The following is a 20,641-nucleotide window of genomic DNA, read 5'->3' as shown; positions in this document are numbered from 1 at the left end:
TTTGAATGTGACCTTGTGGGCGTGAGTAAATAGTTATTGAATATATATTTATAACTAAGCCCATTATAGCATTCAAGGAGGTACCTACATGTTGCCACTTAAACACCTATAATACTCTATTGACCATATTGGTTGTAGGGTCACTATAGATAAGCGGATTAGGTTTTGTGAGCAACTGTAGCTGCTTATATAGAGCTGTGGCAGTAGGAACGTCTGAGCCCCTTATCAAATATCAATGAGACTTAACGTAACTGTTGCCATGTTACATGTCTTCAACACAAATATGCATTAGTTCCAACAGTTATTTCAAAGAAGCAAATGTGGCAGGGTAACCTGGAGGTTTGCTCATTGTGTCGAAGATCTGAGTTCGATTCCTCAGATGGGTACAATGTGTGCAGCCTTTCTTTATACAAGAATAATTGATTCAGATGCTATGACACGAACACAGTAACAGTTACGAAGTGTGTCAATAAAGATGCAACTTCAGCAAAGGGACAACGACGATCGGTTGATCTTTAAAATGGTAGAAATGTGCAGTTACATGTTCCCTTCTGTTTCCAGGGCTACAGAGAGAAGCGGGGACCAATATGTGTTTTCCTCTGCCCCAAGTGTACCGAGGGAGAAGGCCCCGGACATCCTGGTCAAGTTCCAGGCGGTCAGTAGAGAACATCCATGCCTGCGAAGCTGTTCCCTTTATCTAAGTTCCAAGTCCAGTTTGCTCGAGATCCGCAAGCTCATATACAGGACCTTTGCACCGTGCTACGAAAAGGGATTTATTTTCCTGCGGAAGAACAAAGAGGTGGTGCGATCCAGGGAGAGAATTCTACGTTTGTTTGACATCCTACCAAGGCCACCCTCTAAAGTTCAAAACCCTGCCTTTCGATATCAGAACGTACAGTACAAAAAGGTGACACTAATCAAGAAATGTACCTATGAACCATCTCTCTGTTACATGTTTAACATTTTGAGTTATGGCTAGATTCACATATCTATCTTCTGAATATCGTTTAATAATATGATAAAATATGGTAAATGTGCCTTATCGGTATCTTTTTCACATTTCGACAATATGACATAAATATCTCATATTCATAATTGAATTGCAGCAACAATTAGTTTTCCAAAACTGTCAATATTACAGATATTATCCCATGATTGAGATTTTGTGACGACATACGTGCCTGGAACCTACAGTATTAGGAAAGGATTGAGTGGTTGTAGTGTTTTGTATGATTGTGTATCACTGCACTTTGAAGGTACGAACCTTTGCTCATATTATCAACCACTGGTTATTCCGATCAATAATCGATTATTTACTTGAGATTTAGTTGTAATATTGCTGACTGCATAGCTTGTGATACATTACAGTTGACTTTCGAGAAGGACGGACGTCGCTATACATCCATGTGCTGTGGGATGGTGTTCCTGTACGAGGACAGCGGACTAAGTCACTGGATCCCTGACACCCTCCAGGACGCTCTCAGCGCTCCCACCATCTCCGGCTTCGATTATGTACCTTGGAGCATCACATCAGCCAGGGCAGAAAGTGATGGTAAGCATAGTTGTGCCGTAAGTCAATATGACCGACAGTATGTGAACCATTGATTACATTTTGGGATGTGAAAATTATCATGTTTTAACTGAATCGTTAGCAATGACAGCCTGAGGGAGGTATGTGGGGATTTGTTGACCTTATGCAGACTGTTCACCGATTATGAATTTGTTTATCACAAGACATTTTGTTGGATGAGGAGTTGAAAGAAGTTAAAACCCATGAACATTGAACAAATATTTAAAAAAGGATGGCTTCGTTTAATGGACGGCTGCACCTAGTTACCTAGTTACCTATTATCAAAGTATTCATATAATATAAAAAATACATTTCATAAACTGTTCTTTGACGTCAGTGTTTTGTTTTGTTGTAGATGTGTCAGTCTATGCACTGAACGAGTATGCTGCGCTGGGCAAGGAAAGAGAGCTTGCAGAGCTTCTGGAGACGATCCCACCAGAAACCGAACTACAACATTTCAGAGACAGTAGAGCTGCGAATCCTCTACACTATGCAGCACAGAATGGCCACGTGGCCGTGTGTGAGCTTCTGATTGGTCGTTTCGGAAGGGAAATACTGTACATGAAAGACATCAACAAGAGAACACCCCTTCATTGTGCATTGACGTTTGGAAAGTTTGAAGAATCGGGGTTTGAGAAGAGACAAAGTAATGAAGATGGGCGTCTTGATGCCAAATTTGATGTGGTTTGCTACCTTCTCCAACTTGGACCTGATTTACAGTGTCAGGATATTCAAGGACTCAGCTGTTACTGGATACTTTTCACTCTCGGAAATAGGTCACTAGATGAAGTCATTAGGAGGACAGATCTAAGTCTCTTGGATGACAAGTTGATCCTTCATCTGACTTGTTATTCCCTTCAGTACAGGAAACTGGAATTTGCGCGTGATCTCTGCAAGCTTGTGAAGGTTTTCGACTCAGTGTTTTACCTTCCACCCTTACACCTGGCTGCTGAAGTTGGAGAGAAGGACCTAGTTGAGTTGTTGCTTCGCAAGGGAGATGGGGATGATACCACAGAGTCTGATGTCAGAAACCAGTACGACCAAGACGTCGTGAACGAGAACACAACACAGGGACATGATCCAAAAGAAAAAGACAAAGATGGACATCTCCCATTTCACTATGCCTGCCAGCATGGTAATGCATCTGTACTTTCTCTGTTATATTATGATGAAATGTCTGATGACGATTTTGTAAAAGGAATCCGACTAGCAGTCCAGTGGAAACGAACATCTGTTCTTCAGACAATTGTTCAAGCCAGGGACCTCTTCTTTCTTGATGCCAGGACCAAGCAAATGATCATATGTGAAATTGAACAAAACTTCTCTGTTCACCCTGAACTTTCGGTAGCGCTTATGCCATGTTTGAAAATAGAGGCAAAGGTACTTGTCAGGTTTGTATCTCAGGCTACTCGTGTTGGAGACATTGGAGCTTTAAAATGGCTAGCGGAACAGGGTACTAATTTGAAGCATCCAGACATAATGGGAAGAACCCCTTTACATGAGGCAGCACAGATGGGACATACTGAATGTATACATTTCCTTTTAGCTAGCAGTGCTAATCCAAACGATGTTGATTGGAGAGGTTCAACTGCTCTTCATTATGCATGCATGTCAGGACAAGTCAACTCTGTGAAGGTACTTCTTGAAAATGAACGAACTGTGCCAAATGTGAAGGATGTTTCTGGTAGGACCCCATTGCTCGTTGCAGCACACAGTAAGAAAGTTGTACTGCTGAAGACTCTTGTTAACACCTACCTCAGACAGCTAGATCCACATGCTCTGGATTTGAAAAGAAGATCCATCCTTCACTACCTGTATTTAATGGACGTTGAGACAGCAGAGACAATGCTTACCCTGATGAAGGATATACCAATCATTGAGGATGCTACACCTGAAGTGAAGGAATTGTCCTCATTTGTGCCAATATGTGAGATGTGGAGAGATCAAACGCTTGATTTGAAAGAAAAGGGTAGAAAACTAAGCAGACGGGAAGTCAAATCTTCAAGAATGAGATGCAAGAAGTGTGGGAAGATTTGGACTGTTCTTGGAGATCGCATCAGGTAGGTTTCAGTAACATATATCCTTTTTCTTCCAGCTGTTATTTGTTTTTAGTTGGCAAACGTAAACTATAAATAGAGCGAGATTTTACGAGACCTCACAAATACGGAGTGGCAATTTCAAACCAGTCACCTCTCCACTTGAGACATGGGAAAGCTTCTAGCTCGTTTAACAAACTAATCTGGATTCTGATTTGTCACACATGGGTGACAGTATGAAAAAACATGGAATGTTTTGTTGAAAGCAAACACAGTTTTGTAGCGTTGATAAATATTTCAAATGTTCTCTTTGAATGTTAACAATTGTTGAGCATTTGAATGACAGGGTCAGAGTTCATGTGTCAGGGTACAGATTGGGGCTTTCCCCCTGATGAAAATAGTGCGAATCTGTCCTGATAGCCCTGTCCAGTTTCTCTCTCTTCTCTTTCTCTCTACTTAATAGTTTTGCATTTCAAGCATATATTCCAAGCTAAGAAGTAATGGGAAAACACCAGAGTATGCAATCGATCTGGAATGAGCTAATTATTACTGCCATTTGTGTCCCATACCAGATGGGTTTGGGTATAAACCACGAACATTATGAAAAACACAGTTGGGCATTATTTTCCTGTCTCCAGTTCCCCCTCCCACACTACTTCATCGCTTGTGTCTGCCTGGCAGAGAATGTGAGCTTTCTATATCTCATAATGATTTACTTGCAAAGTATCTGTCATTCAGCATTTTTCAAAACTTCTAGTACATTGACTTCCTCAAAGGGCCATTAGTCGGGGACTGTCCTTTGCTCAACCACCTATTTTCGGTAACCGATGCTTTAGAGTAGCAATGAGGACATTGGCCAACATTAGGATGTGGTTCAATCTTATCAGTGTTATCAGTGCTGTCAATGCTACTACCAACATCTGCATCAACAACCTCAAGTTCTGAAACACTGTCATCTTATTGATAATATCCTCATTTCATCTTGTGTATTTTGTGTATTGTTGTCCCTTTCATATTTTCCGTGCAGAATATCAAGATACCAGTTAAATTGCTCGGGGAATTCCTTTATTGCTTCCTCTTAAGTTAGACGAAGATTAACACGTTTTTTGTGTCCATCTTTTCCTTGTCAAAATACTCCACAGAATGAAGCCACACGGGTAGATTGTAAATCTCAAGAATGATGTGGACATTGACTTTTTGATTCATATGTCTAAGCATCCCATGTCTTACTGGTACAATGATTATGGTCACTGTCATTTCCTGGGATAATGTATACAGTTCACGACCTAAACAAGGATTCTCCTAACCAATATCAGTTTTTTAATCATCTGCTTGTCAGTAGCAAATAGATTACCAATCAACAGGCAAGAAATGTGTTGGCTTATTTCTCTGGCATGAATGGTAAATGAGAAGGCATTTAATTGTGTCTAGATTACACTTTCCCCCACTACCCTCATATTCATGTGCAATAGTTATAGCAAATGAATACTGGAGTTTCCTTAAAAATTGTGTTTTCAATGCATGAGAATAAAAATGAATTGATTTATACAAACATTCTTCGACTGGTTCCTTTTATGATGCACGCCTTCGGGACATTAATCATCAACATTACAACATGAAATTTGTGTATGTCAAGGACAGTATTATCCTCAACATTAATGGAAACATAACTTTAAAATTTCAGTATATGTTGAAGAGAATACTGTCCCTCTTGACATACACCTTAGTTAAACGTTTGCTTTCTGCATTGTAATGCTGTATGTTAATACTGTATGTATAAGGCACCACCCCTCACACTAACGACACATGGGATAAGCCATGTGGGATTCTAATTATACCCCAACTAATGTATCACAGTCTTCTTACAGTGTGGCCGCGAGGCTTGGCCCCGTCTGTTACAAGGAAGAATGTTCAGTACTACCCTACTGCAAGTTGCAGATTTAACTTGCATTGTATGCCCATCGCTGGGCTTAGTTAGAGACTTAGTTCCAGCTGAGTGCATTGAGCGTTGTTTATGGTTGCCCATTTCACAGTCATTATACAACTACAGTCAATTCCTAAATATACTTCTAGAAAACTAAGGTGTCAGTTGCATTGAATGAAAAACTCAGTGGGCATGCCTTGTTTGACAACGGTGTTGGATGTGACATGTTAAAAGGGCTGTACCCTCCCTGAACCTGGACAACTGTGGTTTGGGTTTGAATGCATTCCTGCAAATGAACAACTGTCTCAAAACCTCATAATAACGAACCCTGTAAGTCAATTTTAAGATGGGGTTAGGCAAGTGATTAAAGCATATACTCATCATGCCGGGGACATGGGTTCAATGCCAATGTCTGAAGCCCATTCTTGTTGTTCCCCGTGGTGATATTGCTGGAATAATTCTAAAATCAGCGTAAAACCATACTCATTTAATCATTAAGATGAACGAGGTGTGTGCTAAAGGCTCACACAATTTATCATATCAGTGGTGCTCAGATTTGGTACAGTGATGGTCTGATGCTATGATACCACTGAAGGCACTTTCTCTGATTTCCAGCCATAGGGATGGCAATCACTGGACAAGATTTTTCTCCTGCTGCTTTCAAACGACTGCACAGGTTGTTTGCTTACTTGCTGGTGTGTGTTGACCATAAGCTTCGCTTGTTGATGATCTGAATCTATCATTTACTGCTTCTGTCTTGTCTGAATGTTTCACCATGTATTGTGACACATGTACTTTATTCCCTTACATTTCACGGCGATACATTGGTGACGAAAATATAATGGCATGCCTTTACGTGCAATGTTTCGCGAATACGTTGCGTTTGTGAAAATTCAGCAGGAAGTATCCTTGTGGGTATCATTGTTTGTGACCACTATTTGAAATGTTCGTTCCTTATCCCTGATGAACATAAGTTAATGGGATGACTCGAAGAAATCATGAATAGTAATTCCAATGCAAACCACCATGAAAATGCAATATTTTGTACCACCATATTATTGTTCCAGATGGTTACACAAATGCAAATCTGACGAGGCCTTGGAGGAATCACTGGACTCACAAAGTCACGCAGGCAAGATAGATTCGCCAAAAAAGACGAAAGTGCCACCAGTATATAGTAAGAAGGAATATTGTGAGGAGATAGAAGCAATTCATGGGCCATTCAAAACATTTAAATCCAGCACAGAAGAAGTCCAGTCCTTACCTCAAATACTAATTCTAATGAACAGGAACGATATCTTAGTACTTATTGCAAATATTTGCCCTGAACTCCTACAGAACTGTGCAAAACATGCTGCTTTATTTGCAGCTTGTAATTGGCACAGAGATAGTTTGAAAATCCTGATGATCTTTTTGGAGGCATCTCAAGAAGTTCTTACAGCACTCTTGCATCTAGCCTGCTTGCAGAAACCATCAGACTCTGTTCAGGAAGAACGACAGATCAATGTTGTTAACTATCTCATAGATTTAGGAGCACATCCAAATCTTATACCAAAGAAGAATGATCTATACAGCATGATAGCTTTGACATCTTATGAAAAACGTGTGCTATATTACAGTCCTCTAGAACTAGGTGTTATAAATCAAAATACATCATTGGTGGAAGTGCTGGTGAGAAATGGAGCATCAAGTTCAATATGTTTTGCTGTTCATCTAGCAGCTCTGAATGGGGATGTTAAAATGTCTGATTACTTACTCAGAGAAAGGAAAGAGGAAGGTGAATCCATCATTGGAACAATAGACAATGTTGATGAACTGTGGCGTGTATGTTCTCTGGGAATGGGTATACTACAGGCCTTGTGTAGTGCAAGAGAAATAAGCTTGAAACACATCCATTCTGTAGTACAGGCAATTCCAGAATCTCTCCAAAGTAAGAAACTTCTGACAAGAAACATGGTTTCTGAAATTCGCCCAGACATTGATATATCATCCAACTACTCCCTTCTTAAATGCTTCCTGTTCAAATTCTCTGAAAGAAACAACGACATCTCATCACTACCACATACATGGCTTGCAAACAGGTTAGGCAAGAAACCAGAAATTGAATATGTGGTTATGGAACTACTGAAAAAAGGTCTTTATCTGGATGAAGTGCGTGTTTCAAAGAAAAGCACAATACACATTTCATGTGATATGTTTATGACAGTTATCAACAAAAGATGCTGGGCAGTAGCTGATGAAGTTCTCAGAGTTGGGGGGAGTACTTTGTGGCAGTGCCTCCTGACCAAAAACCATTCTTGTCACAGACACGTTTACAATATGGAAAAAGAAGACACAAAGTCTTATCCTGTGCTCTTTCAGACGTGGAACAAGCTGTTTGGGTACGCTCCATTGTCAACATTGAAGCTTTTCTTTCAACAAGGACTCAATGTTGTAAATACGCTTGACTTTAAACATCTTGTGAAGAAATTGTCTCCTCTGTTGAAAGAATCAGACCACAAAGAGAGAATGTTTAGTGAAAATATCCTTACTCAGATTGCATCCCATCACATTGAGGGTCTGGATTTATCAAGAAGGTCTAGCTTCACAATTGCAAAACTTTTGATCCTCTTTCCAAATCTCCTTCCTCAAGTTCTAGACAAAGCTAGGAACTTTCAGAATCTTAATGAATGGATGACTGTCATGCCAAGAGATGAGTTTACTCAAATGTATGTCATGCACACAAAGGGCTGGCACACAATTAAACTTCTCAGGAATATGACACAAGACAGAAAACTGTTATTTTCTTTATCCACCATGGGACTGTCAACACTGGATAAAGTCATAAACAGTGGAGCATCTCTTTTGCACACAGTTAGCGTTCTAGATGATGTGGAGCTAATGAAAGCAGTTATTGATTGTGTTGATCCTCTGTCTATCAACTTTGAGGATGCACTTGGAGCTACATGTCTTGACTATGCTGTAGCCATGGGCAATGAGAAAACAGTAGAGTTTCTGTTGAAGAATGGTGCAAATGTTTCACAGCAGACTCTGCTTGCTGTGTGTGTTGGCACAAGATTTTTGCGTGAGTAGTTATCATTTCTGCATTCCCTGGTTAACTCCTATCAGTGAGTGAATTGGGTGTAACACCACTTTGTCAGTATTTCGGTCATATCATAGTGTTTTATCTGAGTAAAGCCCAATGTGACACACATGATGATTACCTATAAATACTCAACACAATTATGGTAAATATAATATGGGATTCCAACATGATTCAGACATGATGAACAGAGGTTCATGGCATCTGAGGGTCGAACAAGGGGATCTACAGTTCATACGAACCACCTGATCCCCTCATGACCAATAGCGAATTTATGCACATATAGGTGTCAAAGAAATATGTGTTCAATGAATCTGTAAAATTCACATTTGTAAGAATATCTTACATTCATGAAATTATATTACTTATTCAGTATATATTTTATTTTATATCCTTCAAATCAGCTTTTATGCAGTGGAAGTACACCAAATCCTTGAGAGTCCCTGAAGAGGAAAGGCAAACAAGGGACCTGAGGACACTGAGTTCAGTGTAAGTAATGTAACGAGGTTTCTCTTTATTCATTGCCCTAAATTTATTGTTGTTTCCATTCAGTGTCATTGAAAGAAGTCATTCTATTGTTATTGAAATCATATAGTATTATTGTGTATTACAGTTTATCTATGTTTATATTCCAATCTTGATGTTCATGGGATCGTGTCAAGACTTTTTATCAGTATATGTTTATCAACTAGTTTGCAGATTGATGTTAGCTATCATCATCCAGTGTTTGGAAACTTGCTGAGAGTAGCTGTAGAAGACAAACATTGGCAGTTGGTTCAATTCATCCTTGAAAATGGAACAAACATTTCTACTGACATCCTCAGTGATAGGTAGGTATCGTTATTAGAATGCATAAGCTATAAAGCATTCTATTCAAAGCCTAAATAATGAATGTGATTTCAAGTACATATTACAAATGACCTCCATTTTGTTTGTACAACTGGTAAACCACTTGACTGAGACATACATAATAATGCAATGATTCATTGAGTAGGAATAACCACAGACAACAAATATGTCAATTGTTCTGAAGAAAAAAAGACAAATAATATGATCTAATTTTGATGTAACTAGATTATTACATATAAATATATTTTCAGACTGGTTATCCTACCTCTGTTAGGAAGAGGTCCCTGGAAAACCTGCAGCCATCTGTTAGAAAACCACGGACAAAATCTCATGACTGGATCTTTTGATGTAGCACAGGAGGCCTTGTTTACTGCCAGTGTTAGAGGTTCTGAACAAACTGCATTGATGCTCTTCAAACTTCTTACTTCAAGATATACAAATCAGCCTGGTCTTTCAGATTCCATTGTTAAGCTACTTACATGGGAAAATAGCCATGGAATGACGACCTTCCACAACGTGTGCCAAAATGGAAATATTGATTTTGTGAAATATGCACTGAATTTGCTGGGCACACATGGATACATTCCTGTTCAAAGCGTTGTTAATGTGAAGGACCACTCAAAAGTGACACCCTTATGGTACGCTCTCGCAAACAGGCATTTCAATATATCTGAAGTAGTTTTGATGCATGGTGGCATCCTAAGCCTGAACAGATCCGTCCCTGATATGTGGCCAAAGAGGGTTTTCACTCATGAACACAGCCATGGCCATGAACACAGTCATGAAGAATGGTCAAGGCATCGTGATGCACAAATAATGAGAAATGATTCAACCAGGGTAGCAGAAATAGTGTCTCCAAGGACTATGGTATTTAAAGAAGTATACACAAAATCCCAAAGGGCTCCTCACAAGTATACGTCCGTGTTGGATCACCACGTGCCCAAAGTAGTTCCATTTGACACACTTAAACAAAAGGTCCAATATTTACTAGACCTCTCAAACTATTGTCAATCCAATTCTTCCAGCATGTTACACGGAGCTGCAGCCACTGGTGACACTAAACTTCTCCAAGAGATGTTAAATCTGACAATGTCTCAACACATGCTACAGCTAACCACTTGTCCATCACCATTGGTCTTTGCTGTGGCAAATCATCAGTACCAATCATTTGAAACAGTGCTCAAGAAGGTCACCGATGAACCTGAACATTTATATGATATTCTGACACTTGCTACCTTAGAGACAACAGAATTCGACTTGTTTGTACAGAAGAGGAAAATTAAATCTCCAAAAGAAAGGATGGGCAAAGATCTTCTGTCTGAGCTTCAAGGAAAACAGGATGCATTCAAGATCTTCCAGAAACTCAAGAATTATCTTTCACTTGGGACCAGACTTACACTATCAGAAATTACTCTCTTGGTGAAATCAGCATTAAAGATATGCAAATCCAATGTGCCAAATTCCCTTATATCAGTTCTTGCATATCTCGGGAAGGTTCAGCCTATAGAGCTCTTGCGGCAGACTGGGTATGAAGAATTCAAAGCTCTTTTTGCAAGAAAGATATCTGGTGACTTGTTGTTCACTGACCTTTTGTTCATGTTTACAAAGCATGCTAAGGATGGTGACGTTAGAGACAGGGTAGGCGTTCTGCGATATTTAGCAAATGAAATAGATCTAACGCTAAGCACTGGTACAATAGGATTTGCGACGAAGACGGGTTTGTATGCCATGCTGCATGAAGTCGTTAGGGACTACTCAGCAAAAGACAGAGCCTTTGAAACGGTTGATACATGGATAGAAGTGCTATATGATTCCTCAAAGAAAGGACATCTTGATATTGTAACAGAAATCTGTCAAAAACTACACACACGTGTGGTGTCTGACAAATCAATGGTATTATATAGATCATTGTGTTTGGCATGCTTCCACAAAAGATCAGCAACAGTTGATTATTTCCTAGCCCAGCATTTGAAGCTACAACAGGAAGCAAAGAACATTACAGCCCTTGACAGCGGCAAATGGGTCTTAGATTTTGCTGTCCTTAGTGGAAGCAGTGATATTGTGCAAAAAGTGCTAGATGCACTTGATGCAAGTGGTACAATCGATAGTGTTAGAATCAGAGAGAGTATGGAACTGGCTTCTGATCATGCAAATAATGCCGTCATTGTTACACTTGTTCAGTCCAGAATGGTCACATCAGTGCTTACAAAGGATTTTTCAGAGAAGGTGCTATTGAAGGCAGCTGCAAGAGGTCAAGAAAAGGCTTGCGTTGATCTCCTGAACAGCAGATACCTTGATGTAAGGAGGACTGATCGGCATGACAATTCAGTGTTGCATTATGCATGTGTTTGGAATATGAAGGCGCTTATTGAAGTTATTCTCAACACATCTAAAGATGAGCTCAATTCAAGAAATAATTTTGATCACACCCCATTGGATCTCGCAAGATGCATGGGAAACATAACATTGGCTAACCACCTTGTGAACAATTACAAGGCATTGTCAACGTTTGATACAGGACAAACAGGCTGGTTGAAACATCTCATGATGAAGAATGAATCATCCCCTTCAGTATCAGGTGACCTCATGCCACCTTACACGCAACAAAAGAGGCTTGAATCCAATGTGCAATCCCTTGTTCGGCATGGTGATGATCATGGTGCATTAGCAATCATGGAGACTTTACAAGAAAGACTTATTCAGGAGATGATAGATTCAAAGCAAGCACCTACACTGTTTCATCTCTGTGCACTTTATGGTTGTAAGTACTCTCTAAAATTCCTTCTCGCCCTCACAAAAGCACATGATCCAGATAGACTAGTGGAGTGGTTACATGATGTAGAGACACCACCTTTGGTTTTGGCCATGGAAAAAAAGCATGTTTCATGTGTTGAACTTTTAATGGAAGAGACCAACTTGTACAATTGGAAATCTCCTTTGCAAGAAAATGTTCTTCATTTAGCTGCCCGTATTGGTATTCCTTCAATCACTGAAACGGTCACAGTCAGAGCCCCTGAGGTAGCGTTTACTGCCAGGGACAAATCGAACTTGATTCCTGTTGCCACGGCTGTTGCCTATGGCAATCATCACCTGTTGCAATATCTTTGCAAGGGTATAACATTTGAAGAAAGTTCTCATGCATCTCACCAAGTGGCAGATTATGCTTGTGTGCTCTGTCTGATGGATTCAGCAATTGGTTGGTCTAAGATGTACCAGAATGGATACATGAAAACACCAATGGTTCCAAAGAGAAACATTCTTGATAGAAAGCCATCGAGAGTAGGTTTCTGTCTGGATGTTCATCTGAAGTTTGGAAAGAAGCGATTCACACATCCCCTCGACACACTTTACACATGGTCTAGAATAACCCATTCTAATGGTGCTATGTTCAGTGCACTGGCAACAATGGGATATGGAGCTGATATTATAAACACACAATTGTTTTTGTTGAATAAAGAAAAAGATGTTCTCCAATGGGCGCTAAAATCAAATTTAGAAGAGGCGGCGTGTTTCTACTTCCAAAACACATCACATGGACAAGAAAACATTGCTGAACTCTGCTGCTATGCTGCACAAACAAAGAAAAACAAATTCTTCAAGACCGTTTTGGAGAAAAGGTCATTTACTGACTTAGTCACAGGGGATATGGCTTCACCATTGGAAGTTGCTTTGGCATACGGGAATACAGAAATAGTATCTACTATCAAGAACAGTGGGGCTACAGAGATGTACCCAGTGCTACAAACTATCCAAGGAGCATTACCTGTGTCCATACAATGGAGAATTGGGTTTTCACATCCAGGTGATTATGGATGGCAATCTGACATGGACAATTCCAATTCCCGCATGTCATTTGCTGACGTATTGCTGACCAAATCCAAAGATCAAGACAACAAAATGATTATTGAAAAGCAGGCTGATCCTGAAGCAATGATACCAACACACTTCTTTGGGAAAGAACTACATGTAGATTTGATGAGCTTTGAAAAGATTCTTCCAGGTTATTCAAAAGTGCAAACACGTGGTCTAGCCATGTCAAAGCTTGTTCTTGGAAGGTACTCAACTTACATAGATACAAATAGTCATGCTTGGAAAGCAGTATCAAGAATCAGTGTATCATGTATCCAGAAGGGTTCCGATGGCAGTGCTCAAGTATTACTTTCTGGATCTCATCTTCAAGATAAAATCCAAATTTCTGTTGAGGATGCTGAAGTGTATGTTTTTACGGGAGAGATGCCAACTGAAATCACAAAGGAAGCTGTTACCTGTGAGCAAATTGATGAGACAGTCACAAAAGAAATGGAGAATCTAGTAAGTCAACATAATCTTTTATTAATCTTACATTTAGCTGAAGCACTGTCCATAGATCAAGGACATGTACGTATGTACTCGGTGGATATTCTAAACTGGTCATTATCTTCCATTGACAATTTATATTTTAGCCCTAGGTTAAGCTTTTAAGTATTGATTCATAGATTGTATAAAAGGAGGAAAACATATTTTTCTTTCATGTGTGGTGAATAGAAATAACATATTGCACAGTTACTGCGCTAATGGACGATATGTGAATATTACTCATTGAAGTGAATGTAAAAAATAATTCATCACAATTTGAACTTATGTATCATGGTTATCTTTTGTCGCATTTATATTATGTGTATTCTTTCAGGTGAAACGAGAACTGAGTGGTCTTGCTGTGACGGTCAGTGTTGACTGGGATTCAGTCATGGTGTCCAGGGGTATGGGGATTCATTCACTTGTCATGGGAATGTTATCAGGAGATGCTGCCTGCAACAAACTTGGTGGACTTCAAAGTGTTATACTTCGTTGTGGTTCATTGTTGAGAGATATAAAATCCCTTTGTGGTAGAAAAGCTGTCAGTTCTACAGTACAACTTTACTCTAATTTGAAAGAAATTACAGTCAAGTATGTGACAAATCTACCTATTTTGAAAGCAGAGTCTATTACATCCAATGAATCATCAATGCTGTGGTACTTTTCAGTGAAAGATGGCTCCCTTCGATACAATTCGGATCATTTCATTTTATTAAAACTACTGACTACTTGCAGAGCAGGTTACAACTGTCTCTTGCATGGATTCAGGATACTGACCAGCAAACCAGATTACTCTAATCCTACTATGCAGATTAGCCAAAAACGTAAGAAGCCAAAGGTTGATGCAACAATAGAATGGGAATCGTTTGAAAGCATTGGCATGGTTGGGAGAATCCTTGGATTCATCAGGGGATATGCTGTTCAGGAACTTCAGAAGATAGCTCAACTCTATGCTTTCATGATGTGGCTTCATTTTGATATTGATGATGTATGCTTAAGGGTAACACGAATGAAGGACAGGTCTGGAATTTGGTTCAAGAAGAAAACTCTTGTGGTTAGCTTGAGGGTTACAAAGACTGACACGGGAATGTGGATGACTGAAGACATGGACTATTCCAAGTTCTTCTATTCATTGGAAGAAAAACAGATTCTTGACCATGTTTTACCCTTCAAGTTTGAATATCCTCACAACATTAAGGACGTTACTTGGCCCAAGTCAGCACAAGTGAAAGCCTTGACAAGCTCTGAAAAACTTGCTAAAGCTACAATGAATCTCCAGGAGCAACTTGGCATTATTGTTACAGTGTCTCCTGTCGACTCTGACTGGCTAAAGATCATACACACAAATGACATTCGAGAAATGACTCATCCTCTACATCTGATTGGTAGATACTATGATTGGTTGGCATTTGGTACATGGTATGCCTTCACCCACATGCTCCTGAGCATCTTACAGGGTGCACGCGGATGTAGATACCTTGGTGATTTCAACATACCTGCTGGTGCCTGGACATGGGTGACACACAATGAACTGAAAGACATCAGGATGTCAAAGGTGCTGTTGGTACGACTGAAGCAGGCTGACACAAAGAAAACAAAGATGTTCAAAATAAGCAAATTATCTGAGATTCAAGAAATGAATAAAGCAGAAGTTTGCGGCATCTGGCAACACATATCATTCAATCATTTCATGAAAGATGATGATCAGCAGATTCAAAGAGTGCAACTTATAAGCATTAATAAGAAGCTGATGTTTCTTTGTGATAAACCTGCTGTTAAGCGTTTGCTTTTGGAAATCCCTCATACAGTAAACATCAAACCAAATGACGGCACAGATAAACTTCATCCTGTTGCTGCAGGAGAACTGGGCATTACCTGTGAAGATGTGATTTGCCGACAAGGTTACTTCTACGAGAAACAAAATATGTGTCTACACATGAACTCCTTACAATTCATGGTGAAGAGCAGTTTTAAGAGCATATCTGCTGTGTACGATGTATGGGACATTGGAAGCAAACTCGGAACAAATGTTGTGTTCGATACGGGAGACTTTGAAAGTGACTCAAGTCTTCAGGTTGTGGGTTATATAATGCAGAAGACACTTGAAGAAATAGCTGACCTCCCAAAAGGACATGACGAAAACAAGGACGCCATATTGTCAACAATTGCTGATATTGGACACATTCGTATCGGATTCAAACATTCTGTGAAAGATGAAGACTCTATTGAAACAGTGAAAGGCACTACACACACTGAAACTGCGGACATACATCTTCTCTCAGAGAGAGATCTGTATATAAATTTCAAACCAAATATTCTTGATACTGACTCAGAGCTCAGAACAATAACTGATATCTTGATTTCTGCAGTGTGTCGTACATTCGAGTTCCAAACTCCTTTCTTCATATCTGAGGCTCTCTCTAGAACATTAGGAATGGATATGCTGGCTCATGCCGTGACCGTATTTAAGTTCCATGGAAGAAAAGACAAGGAATCTATTCTTTCTGCGGCGGTACAGTCAAGGGTCAACTTCTCGGCTGCTTTGAAAACAGTTGCAGAGACCGATGCAGATGCCAAGCAACGATTGGTCTCTGAACTGGTGTCACTGGAAGTAAAGGAGTCATCAAGGGATGGATCCGTGGCAACATTTGAGAATGGCAACCTGAGGTTCTCTGTGTTAAAGGATGATGGCAATATTGCTTCACAGTCTGAGGTTGAAGATGACCTCCTAGCTGCTCTCAAAGGAAGTACCTCGAACCGCTATGACCGATCTAGGTTGTCAAATCATGGGAGTAGCTATCTGCCAATGATTTTAACAGAGGACCTGTTTCCAGACAACCACTCTGTGATGACTATCAGCTCTCCACCTAAGGTGAAGAAGGAACTGCCCAAAGTAGACAGACTACGACGCCCCACAGCAACCAGCAGGTATTTACAGTAACTGTTACTTATTATCAATCGCAAAAAAAGCAATCCGTATTGTGAGTAAAACCATACCAATTCCGTTAACTTTCTTCTTTTTGCAGGCTAGCTATCCAGAAAGCTACAGACCGGCTGTTTGACTTTGTAGAGATTGGACACACAGGAAATATTGAAAATGTTCTCGATATTGGAGCTAATATCAATGCGAAAAACGCGGTATGTATATATTGAAAGGGATTACACATTTATTTTTTCAAAATGTCAACATCATATATACTGAGTCAAATTAAAAACTTCACATTTTTAAAAGTTATCCCATATATGATATACAACGAACAAATGTATCAGAGAAGGTAATTTTTAATCATTAATGTCCAAAGAAGGATTTTAATTAACGGTGGTAACCATAATTTGTTCCAAGCACCTACGGTATTCGGTAATAACATCAACAGTTTAAATCAGAAGTCCCAAGCACGAGAATATGATGGCACACAAGTTCAGTAGCGTGTATGGCCACCATGTGCGTTGACAACTGCCACACAACGCCTCCGCATGGACCTTGTGATGCTTGTGAACACATGTTTGGGAAGACGACGCCATTGTTGCTGCAAAATGGTGCCAAGATCTTGCAAATTCTGTGGTTGGTTCTGGAGAGTGCGCAGATTTCTGCCAAGAGCGTCCCAGACGTGTTCGATGGCATTGAGGTCGGGAGACCTTGACGGCCAGTCCATGACGTTGACTCCCGCAGTCTGAAGGAAATTCCTTGTCAAAATTGCTGTGTGGGGTCTGGCATTGTCGTGTCGGAAGATCAAACCGGGTCCATGTGCTGCCATAAAAGGCAGAAGTTCTGGTGCCAGTACCTGGTCGCGGTAAGCAGCAGCGATGAACGTGCTTGGAAGCCTGGAACGTGCATTGCCACAGAAAGCACCCCACACCATGACACTTCCACCTCGAAATCTGACAACTTCCTGTACACAGCACTGGGCGTAACGTTCATGACGGCGCCTCCACACCCTCGCCCTACCATCAACATGTAACATGCCGATGGCATGTTCACGTTTCACATTTGAAAGGCGTGTCATGACAAATGGCCGTAAAGACTTTTGTTTTCTTGTGTTTTTCTTTTTTTGTTAATGACTGCTAACAAGTATGGCTGAAAACACGTGCGGTATTATGGCCACGTGACCAGTTGCACGTGAAAAAATACTTTTGCCACTTTAGTGCTGTGCACATGATTTTGATCGATTCACCTGCACACAAACGGGTGTTAACTGAAGACAATACGTGACCATTACTGTTTAAATACACAATAAGGGCCCACAATGATAACTGGTCAAAATGTTAAAATGTTAGGATTGTGAAGTTTTTAATTTGGTTCAGTATACAAACCTTGGCACAATTAACACTAATGACATGTCATCACATTTCAATTCCAGGATGGTTGCACACCTTTGCTTCGAGCTGCTGAGTTGAGGAACTATGTGGTCCAAAATTTACTGCTCTCTCATGGGGCTGATGTCTCGAAAACTGACAAGGTGAGACATTTTGCCATGCTCTAATTAAGTCGAAAGGTAGGGTGTATTTGCTATTTTGCTCACATTCATGGGGCGTAGTGATAGCCAAGTGGTTAAAGCGTCCGCTCGTCACACCGAAGTCCCGGATTCCATTCCCCACGTAAGTACAATGTGTGAAGCTCATTTTTGGTGTCACCCATCGTGATATTGCTGGAATACTGCTACAGTCGGTGTAAAGCCCAACTTACTCTCGCTTAAACTCATATAGACTTACAAACGAACAGATCCAGATTATGAGTAATCCATGCATATCTATTTCGCCTTTTATGCTCAACAGAATAGAGACTGGTTATTCTCTGGGGTATACGTTTTATATTACCTATTGACAAAGTAAATTGAAAACCTTTTGTACTTTAAGATAGCATGAACATTATTGATTTCTAAGACTTCTATAACACTATTGAAACATGTAAAACAAAATACAACATAGAATGGATGCCGAAAGAAAATTTATTCCAGGGTGGACGCACACCGCTGCATATAGAGTCAGCTCACGGAGATGTAGAGAGCATAAAGCTGTTGCTGACATATGATATTAAAGTCAATGCTAGAGACAAGGTACAGTATTAACGTCTCCTTGTCAATATCTAGTCGGTGAAACATCAAATGAAAATCGTCCTTACGATGCATTGATAAACAATGCTCACGATTACATTTTTGAATCAGCTGTAATATATATAAATCAATTTAGTATATCGATGCCAATCGATCTCTTTTGTGTGTTAAAACAATCTTTGATATTTATTATGGTCTACTGCTCCTGTGTACAGGTTGAATTTATATTCCATGACCACGAGTGTAATATATTGTCCTAGATCATCGATTCCCTCATGTGATTAATATAAACAGACCCCGAGAAGATTCCGGGTTAGAATTGCTCTTTAGCAACCCATGACTGTCGCAAGATGCGACTGACGGAATCGGGCGATGAGGCCGGCTAAGTTAGTTGATACATGTCATGATATTGCAATTGCGTAGATCGATGCTCGTAATGTCAATCACTGCATTGTCTGGACCAGAATTGATTATTTACAAACCACCGTCACATGGCTGAAATATTGCTGAGTGCGGCGTTAAACAACAAACAAAGCAAATAAACAAAATCTCAGTATTACCAGTATGTAAATGTGCATATTCATATATACCGTGCACACATACATATATATGCTTATTATGTGCATAGAAAGAGCTAATCAATGGCACATGAACGTATGACAGTATAGATTATTTGTTAAAAAACTATAATGCCTCGATTCCTGTGCAAGAATAAATGATGAATATGTAACTGTGATTTAGAATGGCCGCACTCCTCTCCATTACGCTGTCAACAAGAAGCAGACGGAGGCTGTGGACATCCTGGTCTTCTGTGGAGCCGATGTCACCATCAAGGACAAGGTAACCCATTTAAACTAGGGGAACAAAGTATGAATAAGTTGGATTTACCGCCACTGTAGAGTATTTCAGCTATATAATAGAGACTAAAAGCATGTATCATATCCCAATTGTGTAGATCGATGCTCACTGAATCACTGAATTGTCTGGTCCAGACTCGATTATTTGCAGACCGGCGACATATAGCTGGCACAGTGCGTTAAACATCAAACAAAAATAGCAATGATCCAGTTTTATCACCACTATGAACAAAGGATCAACATAATAGGTCAACAATACAAATACAAATGTACAGAGATAACATACAACGTACATGTGACGTGACTTCCAGATGGGCAACACCCCGTCCTACACGTGTAAGCGGCAGGACATGCTGCGTCTCATGCAGGAGTCGAGGCAGACAGTGTTTGGAATCAAGAACGGGTAAGTCATGAAATAGTTTTTTTTTCCGTTTTGGAACAAGAGCTATCATAAGCGTTCGCTAAAACTTATAAAATATACACATTTATTTAATTATTATGTTAAATATACACATTGTTAAGGACTGTTTGACATCTTTGGTTGCACTTCTTGAAAATTGTCAATGCGACAGAGCGCAAGTATTATTTTAAAATATTTTACGAAGGATTCCTTCACTTTAATAATATTTCATTCGCGTATAAAATCACATTAACGATTTACATCAGTGAGTGAGTGAGTGAGGGGGTTGGTGGGTGGGTGAGTGAGTGAGTGAGTGAGTGAGTGAGTGGATAGGTGGTCGGGTGAGTGAGTGAGTGAGTGAGTGGGTGGGTGGTCGGGTGAGTGAGTGAGTGAGTGAGTGAGTGAGTGTTTACTCCGCTTTTGCCTATACTACAACAATGTCGCAAATCAAACCCGGGCTTTCGGCGTGACGAGCAAACGCTGTAACCACACTGCACCGACTTCCTCAAGATGTTAACAAGTAAAGGTGACCTGGTC

The 20,641-nt window shown here is 40.0% G+C and overlaps 1 protein-coding gene across 1 annotated transcript in view; it reads left to right on the top strand.

The window, feature by feature from the left end:
* LOC139478663 (uncharacterized) overlaps nt 1-20,641 on the top strand; it is a 40,140-nt gene that overhangs the window by 10,497 nt on the left and 9,002 nt on the right. The window contains exons 2-14 of the mRNA XM_071261227.1: nt 562-907; nt 1,369-1,552; nt 1,926-3,630; nt 6,598-8,594; nt 9,017-9,101; nt 9,305-9,442; nt 9,713-13,772; nt 14,131-16,724; nt 16,823-16,934; nt 18,155-18,253; nt 18,752-18,850; nt 19,589-19,687; nt 20,016-20,107. Of these exons, the coding sequence (XP_071117328.1) occupies nt 562-907; nt 1,369-1,552; nt 1,926-3,630; nt 6,598-8,594; nt 9,017-9,101; nt 9,305-9,442; nt 9,713-13,772; nt 14,131-16,724; nt 16,823-16,934; nt 18,155-18,253; nt 18,752-18,850; nt 19,589-19,687; nt 20,016-20,107 (11,610 nt within the window). The remainder of the gene's footprint in view (nt 1-561; nt 908-1,368; nt 1,553-1,925; nt 3,631-6,597; nt 8,595-9,016; nt 9,102-9,304; nt 9,443-9,712; nt 13,773-14,130; nt 16,725-16,822; nt 16,935-18,154; nt 18,254-18,751; nt 18,851-19,588; nt 19,688-20,015; nt 20,108-20,641) is intronic.

Source organism: Haliotis cracherodii, unplaced genomic scaffold (assembly GCF_022045235.1).
Source record: "Haliotis cracherodii isolate W230 unplaced genomic scaffold, xgHalCrac1.p SCAF_4, whole genome shotgun sequence".
In the NCBI taxonomy this organism is placed as follows: Eukaryota; Metazoa; Mollusca; class Gastropoda; order Lepetellida; family Haliotidae; genus Haliotis; species Haliotis cracherodii.
Note: the sequence above shows the minus strand (reverse complement) of the source record. Positions and strands in the feature narration are given on the sequence as shown.